This window comes from Drosophila arizonae, chromosome 3, assembly GCF_054131065.1.
Source record: "Drosophila arizonae isolate 15081-1271.41 chromosome 3, UAZ_ARI_1.0, whole genome shotgun sequence".
In the NCBI taxonomy this organism is placed as follows: domain Eukaryota; kingdom Metazoa; phylum Arthropoda; class Insecta; order Diptera; family Drosophilidae; genus Drosophila; species Drosophila arizonae.
The window spans coordinates 17001777-17023280 of record NC_142923.1 but is presented as its reverse complement, the minus strand read 5'-3'; the positions used below and the strand labels follow the sequence as shown (position 1 = coordinate 17023280).

At 38.7% G+C, this 21504-nt stretch overlaps 1 protein-coding gene across 6 annotated transcripts in view; it reads right to left on the bottom strand.

Annotated features, from left to right (window-relative positions):
• Nucleotides 1-21504, bottom strand: part of mtgo (miles to go) — a 70276-nt gene that overhangs the window by 34424 nt on the left and 14348 nt on the right. For 3 of the 6 annotated variants that reach the window (XM_089464816.1, XM_089464815.1, XM_018003152.2), the window contains exon 2: nt 17729-19775. In XM_089464816.1, the coding sequence (XP_089320942.1) occupies nt 17729-19562 (1834 nt within the window). In that variant the 5' untranslated portion in view covers nt 19563-19775. Of the gene's footprint in view, nt 1-443; nt 3436-17728; nt 19776-21504 lie in introns of those variants that run through there. The other 3 variants (XM_089464817.1, XM_089464818.1, XM_018003153.2) reach the window with 3 other exon arrangements.

The window sequence follows — 21504 nt, the reverse complement described above, 5'->3', positions numbered from 1 at the left end:
CACATACAGGCTGACATAAATACATTTGTACATTTATATATGTGTATGTATGTATGTGTGTATATTATCAGATTCAGACACAGCGAAATTCCGCTACACCGGATATTACAATTGAAAAGAGCGGATTCTTTTTTTTTTTTTTAATCAAAATCACCACAAAAATAATATAAATATATAAAAAAAAAAAATAATATATATATATTGTATGTTTGACGATTTGTTGTTCATACACTTTTTTAATATGTATATATGTATATACATATACCGAATACGTTAATATCTACTATCCAAATACACAAAGAGCAGGATGTGAACTAATAACAATAACAACTTGACTTGGTTAATTTTCTTTTCGCCCTCTCGAACATGTTTTTATTTGATTAATATAAATTTTTGATGCGAATTTCATTATGCGTGATAAATTTTGATATTCGCGCACTCACTTCAATTGCTTAAACTTTTACAACAACAATCACTTATTGCAGTTTGCTGAATAGCCGTTGTTGTCACTGTTGCTGTTGTTGTTGTTCTTGTTGCTTAAGTCTTTGATTGTGTGTAGAGCTAGCTAGCTAGCTGCTGTGTTGTGTGTGGCAGTGGCAGAGTAAAAACATCGAACATGACGCGCTGCCTCCGCTGCTGGAAACTCTGCCAAACCGTACAGTTTGAAAGTTAGTGTCGGACTGTTCGGAATGCTGGCGTTGTTCCCTCGAACAATCACGAAACGTGCCGACGACGCGATGCCAGCTAACAGCTAGCAGCGGCAATGTTGCATGGAACGCTCGTGTTGGAACGCGCCCAGTCCGAAATATTTCTACCCGACTGGAATCGAAACTGGAAGCGGAGCCGAAGTCAAAGTCGTTGTTGAGTCGCCCGCATAACCAGTGTATGGCCGGTTCGCACAGCTGAGCGCCATTTACTACTGCAATCAACCGTTAGATACATATTTATCTAAAAGATAGACCGCACGTACACTACAACAACAGCAACAGCAACAACAACAACGAAATACAAAAATAAAAATACAATAACAAAAACCAAACGAACGAACGCGTTGTCATCGTAGTAAAGGCAAAACCGGTAAAGCAGCAGCACTACAACCTAACGCTGGCTGCATTTTGTGTGGGCGAAGAGAGCAGATCCAAAGAGCGGGCCGCGCTACAAAAGAGACAAAGAGAAAATCTATTGCAGCCACGATTGCGGCTACGGATTTGTATTCGGGTTGCACTTGGTTTGGGTTTGATGCTGTTATTTACAGTCTTGAAGAATGCCACGAACGCAACTTATACTTTGTTTCATAAATTTATTATATCTTTCACATGGGAAAGCGATTTCGTGGCTTGACTTTAATTTTAAGTAATATTGTATAGATGTTTGTTTATGCATATGTTGCTCGCCAAACTCCCGCAGAAAACACTTCGCTTTTACAACTAATTAAATTTATGTAGTGAGAAAAAAAAAATAACAAAAGTCAGATTATCATATAATGTAGCTCTTAGATAACCCCATGAGGTCAAAAACCGAAAGTGACCAAATTCTGGGAATTGTGCCGACACAGAGCATCGACTTTATCAATAATAATAATAATAACTACACACCCAACCAGAAATCGAACTTAGCGATAGCATTTGAACTTTAGACCCTTGAGTTTGGCGGTTCAATTTGAATGAATAGCAAAAAATATAAATATAAATAAAATAGGAAGAAACAAATAAAATAAAATAAAGCAATTATAGCGCAAAAACAGACATTTGCCTCACTGCCTGACTAAGAGATACCAATCCATTCTCATCTCCAAGCTGACTGACTGACTGCCTTAGCATACATTCGACCTTCCTTCTGCACACATCGACACCAATTCGCACAGATGTATGCTGGTGTGTGTGTGTGTGTGTGGGTACTTATACATATACCCTTCACCAGTCGTAAGTAGTTCATAAGGTACGCATACCCGGCTGCAGCTCGCTGGCGAATTGAACATGGCGATGGCCGCTTTTATAAGTCTGTTTACTTATACATTACCTTGCGCTTGCGAATGTGTGCTTACAAAGAACCGGTTTCATGTGTGCTTTTTTATTGTCTTATACATATACATATATGTATGCATACAAACACACATATTTATACATATACATATAGTTTTTTTTTTTTTTTTTTTGCTTGTAAGCAGCGCAATGCAGGCAGGCTTTGTGGCTTTTGCTATTTGTAGAAGAGAAATATGGATTTGAAATATTGCAAAATAAATAATTAGTAATAAAAGTACATTTTGTGTACTTTATGCAGATTATTATTATTGTTGCAATAGTCTCGTGGTTGATCTTCAGCTATTCCCTCATTATCATTTAATTACAGCTTAGAGTGAACCACATTATGCTGGTAGACACACCACAAACACACACACACAAACACACACACATGCATATGCACTATGGCATCAAATGAAAACGAATAATTTGATAATATTTCAGCAACATTTAATTATAGATGTGAAGTGTGTATTCTGGTTGCAGTCACTAAATCAAAATAATCATTGCAATGATTATGATGTTAAAGTTGCTCGAGCCGGCTTGACTAGGTTTTGTGGCAGCCTCGCACAGAATGGGACACTCTAATATAATTTACGACACTGCAAATGACGACGGCGACGTAAGCCCTCTGCAGTCGCACATACATACTTTTTAACAACAGCGAACAGCGAACAGCCAACAGCCAAGCAAGCAGCCAACCTGCAAGAAGGCCTAAAGTATCACTCGTTCGCTCTCTCTTGCTCTCTCTCACCCTCTCTGATATTGTAGTGTATCTTTCTGACTTCGCCTCTAGCTGAGAGAGAGAGAGAGAGATGCAGCTTTGCATCAATGGCTGGCTGGCTGGCTCGCTGTCTGTTCGCTTGGTGTGGGAAAGAATGCAATAAAGGGAATTTCCAAGACTTGGCAACCGCATTCGTAATGTATTTTGTATCTCTTTGGATACATTTTAAATAGTTCGCCATACGCTAGCTTGGCGCATAGACAATGTGCAAATAGTCGAACAACTAGACATATGCACACACACGCACACACTCACACATGTTGTATATGCATATGTTTGTAGTACACGAAACGAGCGGCCAAAAACATTTGCATTACCAACGCCAATTAATCAAAAGCAGCAAATGATTTCAATATTTTTTAGCGAATACAGTGCGGCTATTGCGACAGATACATTTGTATACTTCAGATACATTTGTATCTCAAGCAGTTATCGTTGCCTAAATCAATCAACCGACCGACATACAGCTGGAAATATCTATTGTTTCTATAGATCGAAGCATTCCAGACCTGATACTAAAATTCTAGTCTTCGCGACTCCAATTCCAATGACCAAGGTATAACTGAGTAGAGATATTGCAATCAGCTTACTACTGATGGTTAGATTTCGAGTTTTTCAAGTTTCAATCGTGATCCAATTTTCAGATATCAGCTATGCAAACTAACTAACTGCAAAAAAAGAAGCGACAGGTTTCAATGAGAAAGTGCCAGAAGCCAAACACAAGGCAGACAGGGTATTATTAACCAAAGAGTTAAGAACTCACTTCTTTCCCGTCATAATCTATCAGTATGAGATACAATCTATCGATCAGTCTGGAAACAGTCTGGAAACTACGAATAGAACTGTTAGTAAATTCCATTTGCAGTCACACCTTATGTTGCCCAGGCAATTTCGCATTTAAGTGGAACAGCACAGCCTCAATGGGGCAACAAATGAAAATGCTGCAGAAATCACTTTGTCTTCGGCTCTGGCTCTGGCTCTGGCTCTGGCTCTGTTACTGGCTTTGGCTTTGGCATCAGCTCAGCTCAGCTCAGCTGCTCCAGCGATTTTGTTGTCAGCCACAAGTCATGCAAACAGGCGGCAATCGCTTGGCAAACTTTTCAAATGGCCAACAAGCCCAGCCCCACCGAGTCCCCACAACGGAATTCCACATGATGAGGGAAACCCCCCTTACTACCGCACCCCTAGATGCCGCACAACTCCTGCCTCCTACGTCCGTCCGTCCAGCCAACGGCCACATTTTTGCAGTTGTCGAGTGGCGTTTTTCGCAACTTTTTTCTTCTTCTTTTTCTTCATCTCAATGCTGACTCTCTGACTGGTCGATAGTTGGGAGAAAACCAACTGAAGTTGAAACTTTAATCTGATGACTGTTGGGAGTGGAACAGAGAGTTCGTATTTGCTGAGTAGGGGCAATTTTACAGTTATGAAGGTTAGATATGCCATTTAAGGTTTTGTATTTTTATTTGTAATTCATGAACTCCAAATTCCGTACATAAAGGTTACCGCTTTAAGGTTTCTTAAAGTAATGCTCTGAGTTATGACAGATATAAATTGGAGTAATGGAATCTAAAAGATGGTTAGGATTTGAATTGTCCTTAAGATGTGAACTTGATTTCTAAGAAAAAGGGTGAATGGACACATGCATCTCTCTAAGTATAAGTAATACCTAGATATACACACATAAAAACTGGTGACCTTGACTCCACGATTTACTATAGATTTACTTCTGTCAAGTATTTCTATATTCCTGTGTAATGTGCACCGAGTGCAACGCCCAATAGTCGCCCATTCATACTCAAACACCCAACTGGAAAATTGCAAGACAAAGGAAAATGCATAAAAAATGAAAATGAAAGAAAGCGTAGGATAAGAAAATTAAGAAATAACAATACTCAACAGCGAGGGTGGCTCATGAGTGACACACGGAAGCAAGTGCCACGAATTGAGGAAAGCCGCAAATTAGCTGCTGAAGCAACAAACAAAGCTGTAGAGAGAGAGAGAGAGAGAGAGAGAGAGGAGACGTGGAGGATAGCTGGCGATGGCGATAACTGTTAACGGATCAGGCTCAACGAATGACGATGAAAACAATATTCATGAAAATAGTATTTAAGGAGAAAGTCAATGCTGTGCAGGCCAACACTCATAGCAACAGTCGAAACAAGTAAGAGTGATGCAGCAAAGTGCCAGCCTAGAGATACCCTTCAATTGCCATTTGGATGACCAAAATGAGGAACTACCGAAGATATTCAGTAAACAACATGATTCATTTGAGCATAAAAAGAAGGCACTTGATCATAATATATATCTATATTCGATGTTGATATAATAGTCATTGATGTGATCTTCTGTAGCTAGCATTGCATTATATACCCTTTGGTACCCAGATTTGCAATGGGTACAATCTGTTGACTACTCGCACTGGAGCGTAGAAGTTGTCAGAGACACGCAGAGACAGCAAAAAACAGCTAAACTTGAGCAAAGAAACCAGCTGAAGCAGGGACGTGTATAAACATGGCAAAATCCGCCGAGATCCGTAGCTAAAGAGAGTGGAGTGGAACTGGGAAGTGGAACTGGAACTGGGAGGCGCTGCTCATCAGGTAATGAATATATACACATATATACACATACAGTTCCAACTGTGGCGAATCAGGCTACGGAATCAGCGAATCTGCAGCCAAAGCAGAATCATGAGAATCATAAATGTTAATGCCAAATCTCATTAACAAGAATTGCTCCTCCCGCACCACACAATGTTATGTTATTAACAGCATTCTGTTGTGTACTGCTGAGTACTTCCTCTCACACACTTGTCACTTGCCTCTCCTGGTACTGACATTTCGATACAACTATATATTCACAATACTATACGAGCGACACAGCTCTAATCTACAAATAAAGACGAGGAAACTACAAGCCGGTCTTTTACTTATCGGCGACGCCATCACTCCAACATTTGGTCCTTCGAGCCGGAGCTTCATCCACCTTCACACCAGCATTCCATCGGCCGTCGAGATAAGTACCCCATTCTTGTCTAGAGTAGTACATACATATATATATGCATAAATACACTGGCACCTCTCATCCGCCTTCCCTTGTATATACATATATATGTACTAATCTAGCAATATTTCGACTACATGCCTATATGTATATATTCTTATATATATAGATATGTATTAAGCTGTGTTTAAATCCGATTAATATTTATTAACACGAGAAGAACAATATCCTTTGTTGATCGTTTAATAAATTTATTTACATATTCTGCCTTTTCATCCATCCGCACATACATACATATGTACTCATATACATATGTAACTAGTCGCCGGCTGCAGAGAGACATATATATGTATACATACATATATACATGCTCCTCGCTCAACTATTAAATAAAACACAGTATCCTTTGTTGTTTTTAATAGTTTTATTTTGCAATTTAATAATTAATTTCTACTAGTTTTACTTATCTATTTGCTAATTGTGTGTCCGCTTTCTTCTGTTTGTACGAACATACGCTCATACATACATACATTCATGTATGCACATATGAGCATCTTGAAACTTCTTCATATTTCACTCGCGTACAAACAGCCCAGCAACACAATTAACATATAAATTCACAATAGCAACTTCCACATACATATACACTACACATTTACTAAACAATAATCTTAAATTGTTAAATTGGTTGTTTTGTGTTGTGTCCAAGCAGCTGAGATCGTCACTAGTATCGATAACATTTTCAATAGCTATCAGCGGCCGCCACAATTTCGTAACGATAGTTGTGTCACGATCAGTATTTATCGTATTTCAAAGAGACATTGTAAAGCAAATTTAATTATTAAATTTATCCTAATTAAAATAATTAATTACAAAGCCGAATTTCAAATTAAGAATTTGATTATTTAATTTATCCTAATTAAATAAATTAAATTTTTTGCCTTTTCTTCTTCTTTGTTTTCGCTTTACTTGCAACAAGGCAATAATTCTTTTCTAATTTGCTCTACGTTCAGTTGACAACATTCTTGCTCTTGTCAACTGAATTACTTTGTTCTTTGAGTTAATTTCTGCCTCCATATCAGAAATTTCCAGCAGCTAACTTCTAGTTAGCATCCATGTCTGATCGTTCGGGTAGAGCGCAACTTAGTGTATCAGCTTCGCGTCTGATCAAGCGCAGTGCCTCTGCATCACCCATTCCGTCCGGGAAACCGCAGACAAGTAGCACTTTCAAGCGTAGTCCGGTCGTCACCCGATCCAGTCCAAAGCCCGCAAGTCCGTCTAAAATGTCGTTGTCTGACTTCATCTCGGCTGCGGATAGGCTCATCAAGTTTGAGTCGCGCATTGACGGTCCCGGAGACTCTAACGCCACCCAGGCGGCTCAGCTCCGAGCATTCGAGATCCGCCGAGATCGGGTCAAGGCATTGTGGGATGATGTTGAGCAGCAATATAAGATCTGTGCCAGAGCATTGAGCCAAGGGGCGAGCAGTGGCGAAGTTGAAGCCATGGAGGCCAAGTTCGACAACTGCTACGCTGTCTACGAGCGGTGTACGACCCACCTGAGTGTACAGATCGATGCACTTTCCGCATCGAGTACACCGCCCGCTCCTATGTCCGCTCCTTTCGCCTCGTCTGAAGGCTGTCGCCTTCCACCCGTTGATATGGAAGTGTTCCACGGCGACTACTTGCGCTGGCCAACATTCCGCGATCTTTTTACTGCGATCTACATCAAAAATCCGTGTTTAACTCCGGTGGAAAAGCTATTCCACCTTAATTCGAAAACAGCAGGCGATGCAAACGCACTAGTCGCAGAGTATCCTCTCACAAACGACGGCTTTGCATCGGCTTGGGTCTCTTTGTGTGATCGGTTCGAGAATAAGCGGCTGTTAGTCAACAGCCAGCTTAGAACTCTTCTCAACCTTTCCAAGATCACCAAGGAATCAGGCTCCGCTCTCAGAGAGTTGCATGGCACCATTCATAGATGCGTCACTGCAATCGAGCATGCTCAAATCTCTACGGAGAATTGGGACTGTATCCTTGTGTTCGTGTGCACATCCAACTTGCCAGATCACACTCGATCTCTCTGGGAGCATTCATTGACACGAAAAACCGAAATCCCAGCCTGGCAGGACGTTAGTCACTTCCTTAGCGAGCGCGCTCGTGCTCTTGAGGCTATGGAAGGTGACCGTTCTGTTCCAAAAGTTCCAAACTCAACTCCGAGATCTGCGAACCCTGCCTTTCCGAAACGACTGAACTCGTTCAGAACGCAAGTGGACACAATCGGTACAAGGTGCGATCTGTGTTCAAGAGAGAATCATCCAATCCGATTCTGCCCTCAGTTTCTCCAACTATCCATTCATGAACGAGAGAGTTACATAAAATCAAGGAAGCTTTGCCTAAACTGTTTCGCTAAAGGTCACCAGTTACGAGAGTGTACCAGTACTCACAACTGTTTCACGTGCAATGGTCGACATAACACCCTACTCCATAGGGACAATACTCTTCGGACCGCTGCTGCCTCCGCAACAGCTATAGCTCCGACTCGTACTCCAGGTATGTCCAACGTCCAAACGTATCTGGCTGCCAACACGCGAGGTGTCCTCCTCGGCACGGCGGTGATTAATATATGCCACTTCGGCGCAACCTATCCCGCCCGTGCTTTAGTCGACTCAGGGTCCGAAGCGACTTTCATTTCTGAGCGACTGTTCCATAATATCAAGTTGCCCTTCAAATCCGTGCATACTCAGGTATCCGGCCTGAATCAAGCAGTGACAGCTGAGGCACACAAGCTATGCAACTTTGATATTGGTTCTCCGTTGAAGCCGAGACTGCGAATCAAAGCTTCTGCTCTCGTCGTGCCAAACCTGGCTGGTAACATCCCTTCGTCCCCAGTTCCGCAACTCTTGTTAAACAAACTTCCGAAAGTTCAGCTAGCTGACCCCGAGTTTTACAAGAGTGCGGAAATTGATGTCCTGATAGGCGCGGATATCCTTCCGACTATCATTCAGGGAGGCTATCACCCTAATATTTGTGGGCCTCTTATAGGTCTGGAGACTATTTTCGGTTGGGTACTGACAGGCCCACTTTCACAGATGATACCAGGAACGGTCTCCTCCTTCACAACTCAAGTTTCTGTTTCGGAAGAGGCGAAACTTGAGTCTCTGCCAACCGTATCATCTGACGAAGCTCTTCCATTCCGAGCTCCCGACAGCACCACTCCGAAAGTGAGGGTCGGTTTCAATGCTCTCCGTCCAGCACTGAATGACAGCCTGAATAATATTCTTTGTTCAGGCCCATTATTCCAACCCGATCCTCGTCCTCCTTGTGCTGTCAAACTGACCTCCATGTTGTGTTCTAACGAGCAAGCAATTCAACCTCCAACTCATCCGATCTTCCAGATAAAGACGCCGTCATCCAAAAGCAGCAAGCCACGCGGTACCAATTCCTTCCAGTGCCGCGTGTGCCCAGGAACCCACGGACTCCGGAATTGCCAGCGTTTTCTGGGCCTTTCAGAGGAGAAACGGCTGAGTGCGGTACTTATGCATAAGTACTGCACGAACTGCTTGGCTCACGAGCACTCCGGGCAATCCTGCCGCAACAAGGGACGTTGCAAAACGTGTGGCCAGGATCACCACACGCTCCTGCATCTCCAGGGATCAGCACGTCACTCCGCCTCGGCTCTCAAAAAGGCGGTCACAGCTCCGCTGACGGCTTTGATCCGCACACCAAAGGGTCTCCAGCTTCAAACGCGACGTCCTAATTTGCAATCCTTGCAAGGGGGGGGAGTATGTTAATGCCAAATCTCATTAACAAGAATTGCTCCTCCCGCACCACACAATGTTATGTTATTAACAGCATTCTGTTGTGTACTGCTGAGTACTTCCTCTCACACACTTGTCACTTGCCTCTCCTGGTACTGACATTTCGATACAACTATATATTCACAATACTATACGAGCGACACAGCTCTAATCTACAAATAAAGACGAGGAAACTACAAGCCGGTCTTTTACTTATCGGCGACGCCATCACTCCAACAATAAAAACAAAACATATACATATATCGAGAGCGACTGACTTGAGGAGTTGAATGACCACTAATCAAAGGGTATCCCCAGCCCCCCGACTGTATGATTATGAATATAGCAATTACAGTTATAGCTGTCCGAAGAGATGCAGATCAAGATACTGATGCAGATATTAATGTCTTATAAATGTTATAAATGATAAGCTATTAACATCGAGGCCAACGATCAGTTGCAATTTGTCGAGGTCAAGTATTATATATATGTACATATGTATATACATAGATGGCAGGGATACGAAATGAGCAAGAAAAATGCTGACTGAGTGAAAATAATAAATAATAAATAATAAATAATAAATAATAAATAATAAATATTTATGGAAAACAGACTTCGATATTCATGGGGGATATATACATAACAACAATTATATTTAGATATATACCGATACAAACATACAATTTCTTTTTCTATAACCCTATTATAAAGCTCAACATCCGGTAGACAAATCTCATTTTCACTTGAAGAAAAACCACTTGCCACAAGCTGGAAACACCTCGGCTAATCTCGTACCCAACATACCACAGCGTTTCACTAGACGCCAACATTGCTGTGCTCCCTTCCCTGGGTTGGTTTTTATTTGTATTTATTTTTATTTACTTTTTTTTCGTCTTGTTGCGTCCATGCAACACCTACGGAAAGACCTTGAAAACCAGCCGCATGAAGCGAGTGCAACTTTCACCAGATGCAGTTGAGAAGACGCTGCCACAGGCGACCGAAACGATGCTGCCCGAAAGAAAACGAATCAGTTTTACAGTCGCCAGTTGCAAGTTGCTCGCTGCACGTTGCAACCAGAGTCCAATCACTGTGCTGCAGTCTTTAATCAAAGTGTCAGCATTGTTGGCATCCAGCTACTTTATCTGACACCTCATCACGAAAGCTGAACTGAAACAAATTCTATTCTCCTTCAAAAGTTATTTCATATTTCACCTTGCGATTCAATCAGACAAGCGTAAAACGTACTAGATAATAGGGAAAATAAGCTGAAACTGAAAATAAGCTGATAAATCAAATATTTCTATGGGTATATCTATATGTACAACATATGTATATATATAGAAAATATAATGTAGAAATATGTATATATACATACATGAATATCCTAGTATCCGTTCTATCTATATAACAATTGGACTTGAAATAAAATCAAACATGTTAAAACTCTGTAGAAAAACTTGCAAATAAAATTTAAATTTCTCTCTATGATCTGTATTATTTTGAATTAATGTATTTTAAATGTCATCAATTTTATTTAAGTATTATTGAGCACTGCTCCAAAGGGTTTATGAATTGATAAATTCCTGAGGTTTGATGAATTTTCGAGAAACAAATTAGCGAATGAAATGGAAACTGGAACTTGCAATTACACTTATTTATTTATTATTTTAATTTTTTTTGTCTGCAAACCCCCAGCTACTTAGGGAGAATGTAATTACTCTTTGCAGCATTCAAACGAAAACAACAAAACAATATATTCAAAGACATAAATCGATATTTTTTGGAATTTTTGCTGTTGCTTCTCGGCATCGTTATGGCCTTTCACAAGTTGTATTTTCCAAGCTGATTTTTTTTTTTAAGTTAGTTTGAATTTGTTTCTTTTTTTTCATACACCTAATCATTATTTTTCCAGTGCTTGCTTTCATTACTTGTTTGAAGCCCACTCACACAGTGAGAGACGCACATGCATACGCCTTGGAACCCCACTCGATCGTGCTGCTGCCTCTATTTGTGTTCGTGTTCGTGTTCATTTTCGTGTTCGTGTATGTACTGTTGTAAATCGACTCGTCGAGTGCTCATTGGAATCAAAGACATGGCAGTGGGAACAACACAGCAAACCTCCATACCATACATGCTAGCACTCGGTCGCTCTCTCTTTCTCTCTCTCTTTTTATCGCTCTCGCTCAAATTGACTCTCCGAAATTGCTTTTATCTCTTTGTCGTTTCCATTACAGCGAGCAAAGTGTTTTTGTATTGAGGTTACTTTAATGCCCTCATATATCGAGCTTGATATGTTTGAGTCGGAATTTAACCATCATCAAAAATATACAAATTATTAAATAAATAATGGCCACATATGTTTTCGTATTTTAATAATAACAAAATTACGTATATAAATGTTTTTGATCAGATGTAGATACATTGGCAAGTAGAGTCTTTACAATTCGGTGTTACTGAATGGAATCAGAAATTCTAATTTACCCACATATACCCATGCTTGTACTTAACAGTGTGTGTGTGTATCATTTATTTTATTTATTTATTTCTCGTTGCGCTTGTTGTTCGCCTTTCTCTCTCTCTCTCTATCTCTCTCTGAATTTATCTCTCTCTTAATTTCTCGAACTCTCTTTCACATTCTTCCTCAATCTTCAAACTCATGTTGTTGCTCCGCCTGATCAAGTGCTCAATTTTATTTTGTTTTGTGCTGTTACTCTAAATCTGAACAATGAGTATTGCGCAAATGTGTCTATGTATCTTCATGACCCAATAAGTTCATAAATTTCGGAAAGTAAATATAGAAATATGGAATGCATAATTCAAATCGTATTGAGCGTGAAGCGTGTAGATTTCTGTGTGTTTGTTGTACTGGAAGTGCACAGCTGATTGCTAGGGTATCTCGCAGTCGCAGAAGTTTGTCTGGAGCACTCTTACTTGTTTATGGTTGCTGCTGTTGTAGCTCTTGGCAAACTTCCATGGACCGTTCCGGCATTCCGAAATTCGCATACCAATGCTTCCAGTTAAACCAATTCCAGTTTTCAATTGGAATAATGCCGAAGAGCTCTGCCACAGGTTCAACACACTCGCAACGCTGCACAGTCACCAGAGTTTGCCAGTTAGAAGCTGCAGACGTCTTACCAGCACTCAAACATCACCGCCAGTATAAGAGTGCGAACGACGACGATGTATAAGAGCACAAACGTAGGAATGCGAGCGCCGCAACAACCATGCTGATCTCTCTACCGTTGCTCCAGCAATTGCATCGATCGACTGAGTGAACTCAACGAGCGAGCAGTGCTCATGGGAAACATACATACATATGTATGTGCGTGTGTGGGTACATGCATAATTGAGTGTCATACAAGTCGAATCATTTACGTTGTTACGTTACGTAAGCTACATTGAGCGTAACTTAATGAGAGCTTTTTGAGGCAGGTTCACGAAATGAGAAAAAGCTAAGTATGTTTAGGAAACTAACGTAAATCAAGTAATTTACAAACTCGTGGAACTGTGATATTTGAAACATATTTTCTTAACTGTCCTACGCAGTAAAATTGTATTATATTTCTACAATATTTTATGCCATTTCTATAATTTCAAAAGCTTCTGCATTGTATATTTTGAAAGCTGTATAGTTTGTAGGGTATCTTTACGAGAATAAACACTTTCATTGATGTTGCTTTAGTTTTACCATGCCACTATCTTTAACTCTTACCGCCTTTCTTTCTTTGCTCCCCCAAATATTCCCTAGCGACAATTGTTGCATCAGCTCTTGCCTCTGTTCGAGCTTCAGTCACAGCTTTTCCGACTGCGACTTTCTTTTCCCTTTCACGCTTAGCTCAACTTAGGTGCAACTTGTTGTTGAGTTGCCTGCTTATCCTCCCTTTAACCCCACCTGTTCCCCACCTGCCATTCTAGCCTGTTATCATAAACAACCTTTCGCTTTCACAGCTGAACTTTGCATTTTCAGTTGCTGTTTAACTTTAAGTTTTTCCGGCTCGCGAATTTTTTGAAAGTGCATTTCTTTGCAATTTAACTTTGCGCCCGATCAATGGTTAATGAATGGTTGCTATAATTGACCTATAACTGCTTTTGTTGGGGCATTATGTTATTAAAGATCTTTTTTATTTGAGATATTATTACCTTTAGTTTATAGAGTAGAGAGTAGTTAGTAAACGTGTTTATATAGAGTATACTATGCTTATAGTACATCTAATATTTACAAATATTGGAGGTTCTTCAAAACATAATAAATGCATTCCTTGCTTCTTCTTTTCGTCGCTAAATGACGCATTACATGCTCAGCAAATGTGGCAAGAGATATCGAGAGATATATACACATATGTACATATGTATATTACTATGAGCTCATGCCACAAAGCGCAGCAAGAATAGCATCAAATCGTCGAAACTTCCGGCATATGCCAAACATTAATAATAAACAACTTACAAGCCATAAACCAATGAGAGGCCGACGCAAGGCAAGGCGAACAAAAAAAAAAAAAAAATTATGAAAAAAAAAAACATAAAATAATAAAAAGAGCCAACTACCACAGTATAAATTACAATATGAAATAAAAGCGAGACAACTAAGAACAATTGCACCAAGATCTAACCGACTGCATAATATCCTAGGCTTTCAAAACAACATCGTAATAAATCACAGCTCGGCATCATAAAATATTTATTAAAATTTTCAATAGTTAAGCTTTTGCATTTGTTTGTGGGCGGGGATAGAACGCCTTGACTTGGTCTTTAAGCGTCATTAGTAAAATATGAGATATATGTATACACATAAGGCAGTTGACTTAATCGTCAGAGAAGCTCATTTGTAACTAATATACTTGAGAGGATCATAAACTTGGGTCTAGCATATTTCAGTGAAAGATTTGGATTTATAATATAGGGTTTCAGGAATTTGTTTTAAGGTCAAAAATTATTATATTAACAATCATTATAATCCTCTATAAATATATTTAAATATTATTTCTTTCTTATTTTTACTATAATTTCGTGCAATATATATCGAAACAATGCATATCAATATTTATTTCTCATCTCTCTTTGGAAAACCCTATCTAAGATGGTTGCCTTTTGTAGTATCTGAATGACAACCAATTAAATTAAAAATGAGATATAAAATTCACTCAAATTTAATACGCTCTATAAGCTTTTTTTTTAACCAATTACCAGGGTATTAACGCCAGCAGGCAAAAAATTCACAAAAATAAAGAGAAAGAGAATGAAAAAATGGAAGCTCAAAACTCAAACACAATTGCAAAGTCACAAAGGAAAATGCAATAGAAAATATGCACACAGTGAGTGTCAAAATTATTACAACAAGCCAGCTAGCCGGATGGACTGGACTGGATTGGAGTGAAACCGAATTGGGCTGGACTGGGATGGCATGGGCTGGGATGGGCTGGGCTGGTCTGCTAAACTAAATGGTAACTCGAATGTTGCCACTAAATTGGAAGGCACAAGTCACACTGGACGTGGACAACAACCATGATGGCGACAACAGACCGAGGACGGAAGCGACAGACAGATGATGCATGCTACACGCCTTGCACTTTACCAAGCACAGATATGGAAAGGGACGCGCTGAATGGGACAGACAACGAGACAGTGAGACAGAGAGACAGAGAGACAGAATTAAGGCATTAACAGGCAAATTGTAACCATCCAAAAAACTTATTCGCCCCAAATTTGTATGCTCGCTCACGTAGTCAAGATAGTATATTCAATATATAATACTCAATATACTAATACTCTGCAGTATACACAACAATATATGTACCATTCCCAATGTACCATTCCCAATGCATTGGGAACTAGAAATACATAATTTGTAATATATACGCAATTTATCGGGCAATATACATATGTATATAGGAATGTATATACTAGTATATTAATATAAATTTTCATTTATAATATCCGAACTTTTAACATCAATCTCTTCAATGTTAAATATAAATGATATGAATTATCAAACTGATATTATTCAATTATAAATTGTTGGGTTCTTAATATTTATAAGTAACTGCTCCCATTTTATTTAAATTAATTATTTATTTTTTTTTTTTTTTAATATATGTCATGCCTATATATAATATTCATAGAACATTAGTTAATTATATTATATACATTCTTCTTTTCAAACTAAACGCGTATAATTTCGAAAGGCTTTTCAAATAAATACTAAATAATCCATTATTTTTTATTTATGCAGAATTAATTCTAAATAACAAGTTTTAAGCCAGAGCACCGAAGGCCTTCGGACAGAGAAATAATATTTTTAACAAATATGCATATCTTATATAAATAGCGGTAAAAATATATATAAAATCCAAATATATAAATGTTTATTTATATAAATATTATATTAATATTTATATATAAATATTTCATTTTTTGGTTCAACTTTCATTAAATTTGGTGAATCCGAAGTTGGGAACGCCATGAAAGCACACAGAAAATATCAAATTAAATGTAACAAGAAGAGAGACAGCATATATTTTTTGGCAAAGAGCCTGGTAAAAAAAAAGGAAAGAATAAAGATATGAAAATTGCCGACGGCTATATTCGGCCGTCCAATACTCTCTCCTGTCAGCAATCGAAGTGCATAAAAACTAACCACACTTTGGCTTGCAATAACTCCAAAGTATCAAGTAGAGAAAGAAGAAGAATATATCTACCAGTAAAAGTCAATACAATAACGAATTTTGTACACAGCAGGTAAAAATAAATGATATATGTATAGATATATTTATGCGTATGCGATGTGAGTATGCCGTAACTGCGATGCCAACACCATTTTCCTATGGCCAAAGAGCTGCCAGCCATTAAAATGCGCATCATCTGCATGCACAGCAGGATATGGTCAAAAACTGTATGAGAGCGCCAACAACTTTATGCCGTTAAATGCCAATGAACGGCTCAGAGAAAACTGTTTGCCAATTGCAAACGTGCAATGAAGTTAACTCGAAAAAAAAAATCAATTTGCTATACAGATACTGATTTAATCAGAAAGGTTTTAATATTATTCATAATGTAAAAGTCATTAAAAGTACTTTATACCAATTTATGAGATATCGTTACCTTGCTACATTTTTTATAGATTTTTTACAGTGTAAATAACAGATATCCAGAAATTCTAATATTATTTAGCCCACATATAACTCTTTCGAAATACTGAATATAATTGATTTTTAGTATTTTTTTATGTAAATAAATTCTTTTCAATAACTAAATATGTATATCAATTTGAAGAATATCAATTTAACTTCAGTATTATATCTGTTTAAATATTTTAATTAATTAAATATTTTAATTTATTTATTTATTTTTTTTTTTTTTAGATGTTATTTTTTAATTCTAAGAAATAGCAAAACAAAATTGTGGAGGAAGGACCATAGACATTATTTTTTATCTATTAGAAAAAAATCTATAAAAGAAATTCACATTTAAATACGTTATACAAAATATATTTAATATATATTTTATTATCTTTATATCAAATATATTTAATTAATACTTTCAAAAAACCCATAATACGAAAATTTTTTCACATTTACATATATTATGTAAATATATAAAAAATATATATATTTGTTAAATCCTTCAAATTTGCATACTTTATATAAATATATACAAAATATGTTATATTAAGTAAATATATCTTCAGTGAAATCGAAATTAAATTTACGAGCTTTGTATAGCTGTATATAATATATTTTATATTTAGTCAAAATGTAATAAAAATGCTGGCAAGTTTTTATAAATGGGCTAAAAAGACTTCATGTGGATTCTCTATGCACTTTAACAATCGATAGAGCAAAGGTAAATATTTGCAGAGCAGCCAGGGCAGCTTAAAAATTAATTTCGGCCAGCTCTCGAACAAGTTATTTGAATAAGTCGAAACAAATGCAGAAAAAAAGTGTTCGGGGGCCAGACACAATGCTGGGGCAACGCCAAATAGCCTTGGAGCGCGGCTGGTCAAGGGAAATGGCAAAAGGCAAAAGGCAAATGGGGAACGGCGAACGGCGAATGGCGAATGGCAAATGGAATTGGAAACAAGGATGCACAAATTGCAAATACAATGTCATAAAGCGGGCACTCACCTCGGTAGAGTTTACTGCGTTTACTGCCAGCAGCAGTGGCAGCAATTGCTGGCTGGAGCTGTATGTGATGTTGCTGTTGTTGCTGCTGCTGTTGTTGTTGCTGTTGCTGCTGCTGCTGTTGCTGCTGTGATTGCCTGTGTTGCTGTTGTATTGCAGCATCCAACTGCAGTAGCAATTGAGGCGCTGCTGCTGCTGCTGTTGCTGCTGCTGCTGCTGCCTGACCAATATTTCCATTAACATTTGTCACAACGAGCTTCTGTTGCTGTTGCTGCTGCTGCTGTTGTTGCTGCTGCTGCTGCTGCTGATGGTGCAGTTGATGCTGATGTGTGAGCAATTGCTGGCCACTGCCAACAGCTGCCGCCGCTGCTGCTGCTGCTGCTGCGGCTGCCAATGCTGGCGGCCCATGAGCTGGACAAAAGCTGCGATACTCTCCATTGATATCCATATAGATGGGCGCCTCCACAAGTGGCCAAGCGGCGCTGCTGGCAGCAGCCGCAGCAGCAGTTGGTGCTGTTGTTGCTACTGTTGCTCCCGCTGCTGTAGGTGTTGGTGTCAGCGTAATTAATTGCACCGGCAACAGCTGGGGGCCATTGCTCGATTGGAGATGTATGTGCGGCATGCCGCTGTGCTGGCTGCAATGCGCTTGCTGTTGCTGCTTGGGCGACAACTGTTGCTGCTGCTGGTGTTGCTGTTGTTGCTGCGGCGGCAGGTTTAGTGCATGTTGTTGATAGTAAACTGCAGCTTGCTCATAGCCAGCATAGGCTGCACTCGAAGCCTGGCTTCTGTTGTATGCTGTTGAATGAGGCTGCATGGACATGTTGCTGTTGCAGCTGCTTGAGGCAATTGGCTTTTGTGGCTGGGCTCTCAGGGCGGCGGGCTGAAAGGGCGGCGCCAGTGGCGTTAGATTCGACTGATACGCCTTGACCAAAGCGCTGCTGTGAGCCGTTGGCTCCAGCTCTAACTCTGGCTCTTGCTCCTGCTCCTGCTCCTGCTCTGGCTCTGTGCTGCTGCAATGGGCTTGATTTGTCGACGTTTGGCGCGCTGCTTTAGCACTCGCCTGGCCGCTCGTTCCGCTCCGGTTGTTGTTGCTGTCAACGATGCTGTGAGCTGTTGGCAGCTCGCCAACCACTTTAACGCCTGATTTATCGATTAGCTGATAGCTTTCATCGATGAAAGCGACCAAATCTTTGCAAGCCTGCTGCAATTCCTCCGTTGTCGTTTGCTGTGCCTCCGCACTTTCCGCCTCATCGTCATCGTCGCTTTCGATAACATGCTCGATAATGCGTAAGTTCTCATAATCGATAATACGCGCATAGCCCATTTTTAGTGCTAGATTCGTTAGCCTGGCCATCTCAACGTCCACATTGTCATTATTGAAGGTGAAAACATCGAAAGCCCTCTGAGCTTCGTTATCATCGAACTGTTTTTGCTCCTCGGATGTTTGTTCCGTGGCGGCGTCTTTTGGAAAGTCGAGCAAAACGGTCATTTTGCCATTGATCTCACAATCGTTATCGATAATTGGATCGTTATCGCTATTTGTATCGGCTTTTGTACTTGTAGATGTTGTTGATTCGGGCTCTTCGGCATTGAATTCGATCTGTGCCTCTGCTGAGCTTGCCAAGTTCTTTGGCTGCTCCAATTCGTCGTCTACTTCCTCTTCTTCTTCTTCATCTTCTTGCACAGCTGGTGTGCTGCTATCGATAAATATCCCAGCACCTTCATCGACAGCTGGCGTCAGACAACTGTCATAATAAACACACTCATCGCACACCAAATCCAACTGTGCCTCAGTTGACGGTGTTTTCAAGAGGGAACTAACAGTTGCTGCTGCCATTATTGCTTCCAGGTATATCTGTTCACCTATTAGCCTCTTGCTGTTAATTTCAAATTATACTTGAATTGACTATCAACTGAAATTTAGTTTTGCATGGCATTATTTGTACCAGTTTGTTGAGTTGTGCCTCCAGTTCCGTTTTGCTGAAGAATAACATGATTTCGTGGTTTTGAATTTAAGTAAATTTTCTATTTTCAACAACTTTTAAAATTTCTGTAAGTAAAAGGAGAAATATACAATGAAAAGTTAAGATTGCAGTTTTAATATTTTTTTCTTATTTTTAACGTTGAATAAAAAAACAAAGAAGGTATTTCCCTTTTTCGATTATTTATTAAATTAAATTAAATTTATTTTGAAATTTAATCAGCATAAGAAAAGGTGCAGAAGAACTTCCCACGACTAAATTAGGCTAGAAGATTAATATCTAATAAGTAAATGCAAAGCCAAAATAAATGGTATATGCTTAAATTCTCTACTCCCTCATATTTTTATATATAAAGAAGTTAAAGTTGGTGTGAAGTGTTCATAGAGTTCTGATGTCATTTGTATTACTTTTTATGTGACAAACGAAACAAAAGAAAACAAACAACAACAAAATAAACTAATCTGAATTTTTGCAAGAAGTCGAACAATACAACTGTCTGATTGGCATATGACATTTTCGGGTCAGTAAATAAATTAGCAATATGGATGGGATATATGCAAAACAATTCCAGCTGCCCTAAGCAAGAGAGCTACAGAAACACACACACACAGATGATAAATAGCTCAGATTAGAAAAGTCAAAATAAATTAAAGAGAAAGATTGTCAGAATAGATATTTTTATAGATACAATTTAGTTTTTATAAATAAAAAATAAAATATCTTTTATATATCTTGACAATGAAATAGATTTCATCAATTTCATATTCAACTCTCACTTATTGACTTTAATTTTAAATAAATATAAAACACACATACGCCACGTAGTACGCAAAGAGCTTAAGTCAAAGCTAAAAATCGTAGCATACTTAAAAGGGCTGTGCACACGTAATTCTCATTATATTTGCATGCAAATGAACATATCTGAAGACCATATGGCAAGCCAAATGCAGAATTATGCAAATCCATAATTACATTTGATTGCGCAATTAACGCTCTTATCAATATGTTGCAGCCGATAGAGGAATGCCACGTTTCGATACCCTTCCCAAATGGGAAAGGGCTAAAAGATGATGATGTAATTTGTGTTAAAATTTGTAAACTTGTATAATTTAGATAAAGTTAACATGCAGCTAGACATTTAATATGTGTAAGTTTACAGGGTACGTTCAAGTCGTACACCCCTGCCAGCTGTTGTGTATGTGGCGTAAACGTGTCTGCTTTGACATTTAATTTGCCATATGTTTCGCCACAGTTGTCAAGCAGATTATTGGCTAACATCGCAACACTATTTTTAGCTGTAGAGATAAACATTAATTGACGTAATATTTGATTGGTTTTCTTGGATTACTAAAGCAAGCACATATGAGCGGAGAAAATTCAACTTAGATCTATAACTTACATTACAAATACATAACAATTAATCATGTTATTTCATGTGCTTTGTCAGATGAAAGTCTTAGCAGACGAATTTATAAGAATTTATTATTTGATATGATCAATTAAACTTTAGTATGTTCTGTTATATTATATGAAAATAAATAAGAAACTTTTTATATTATATGTGAAATTTGCTTCTTTATATACCTCAGACGGAAATTTAACTACAAATTATATGGAAAATGTGTTAAAATAGAATAGAAAAATCTTCAAGTAAACATTTTGAAATATTAATTTCACATGTTTTGCAAAATGTTGAATAATTAGCACATACACTGTGTACAGCGAATCATAGCAGCAGCACGGCGGATACTGTTGAATTCAGTATATTGATAAAGCCTCCGTCTTTCAGTATGAATG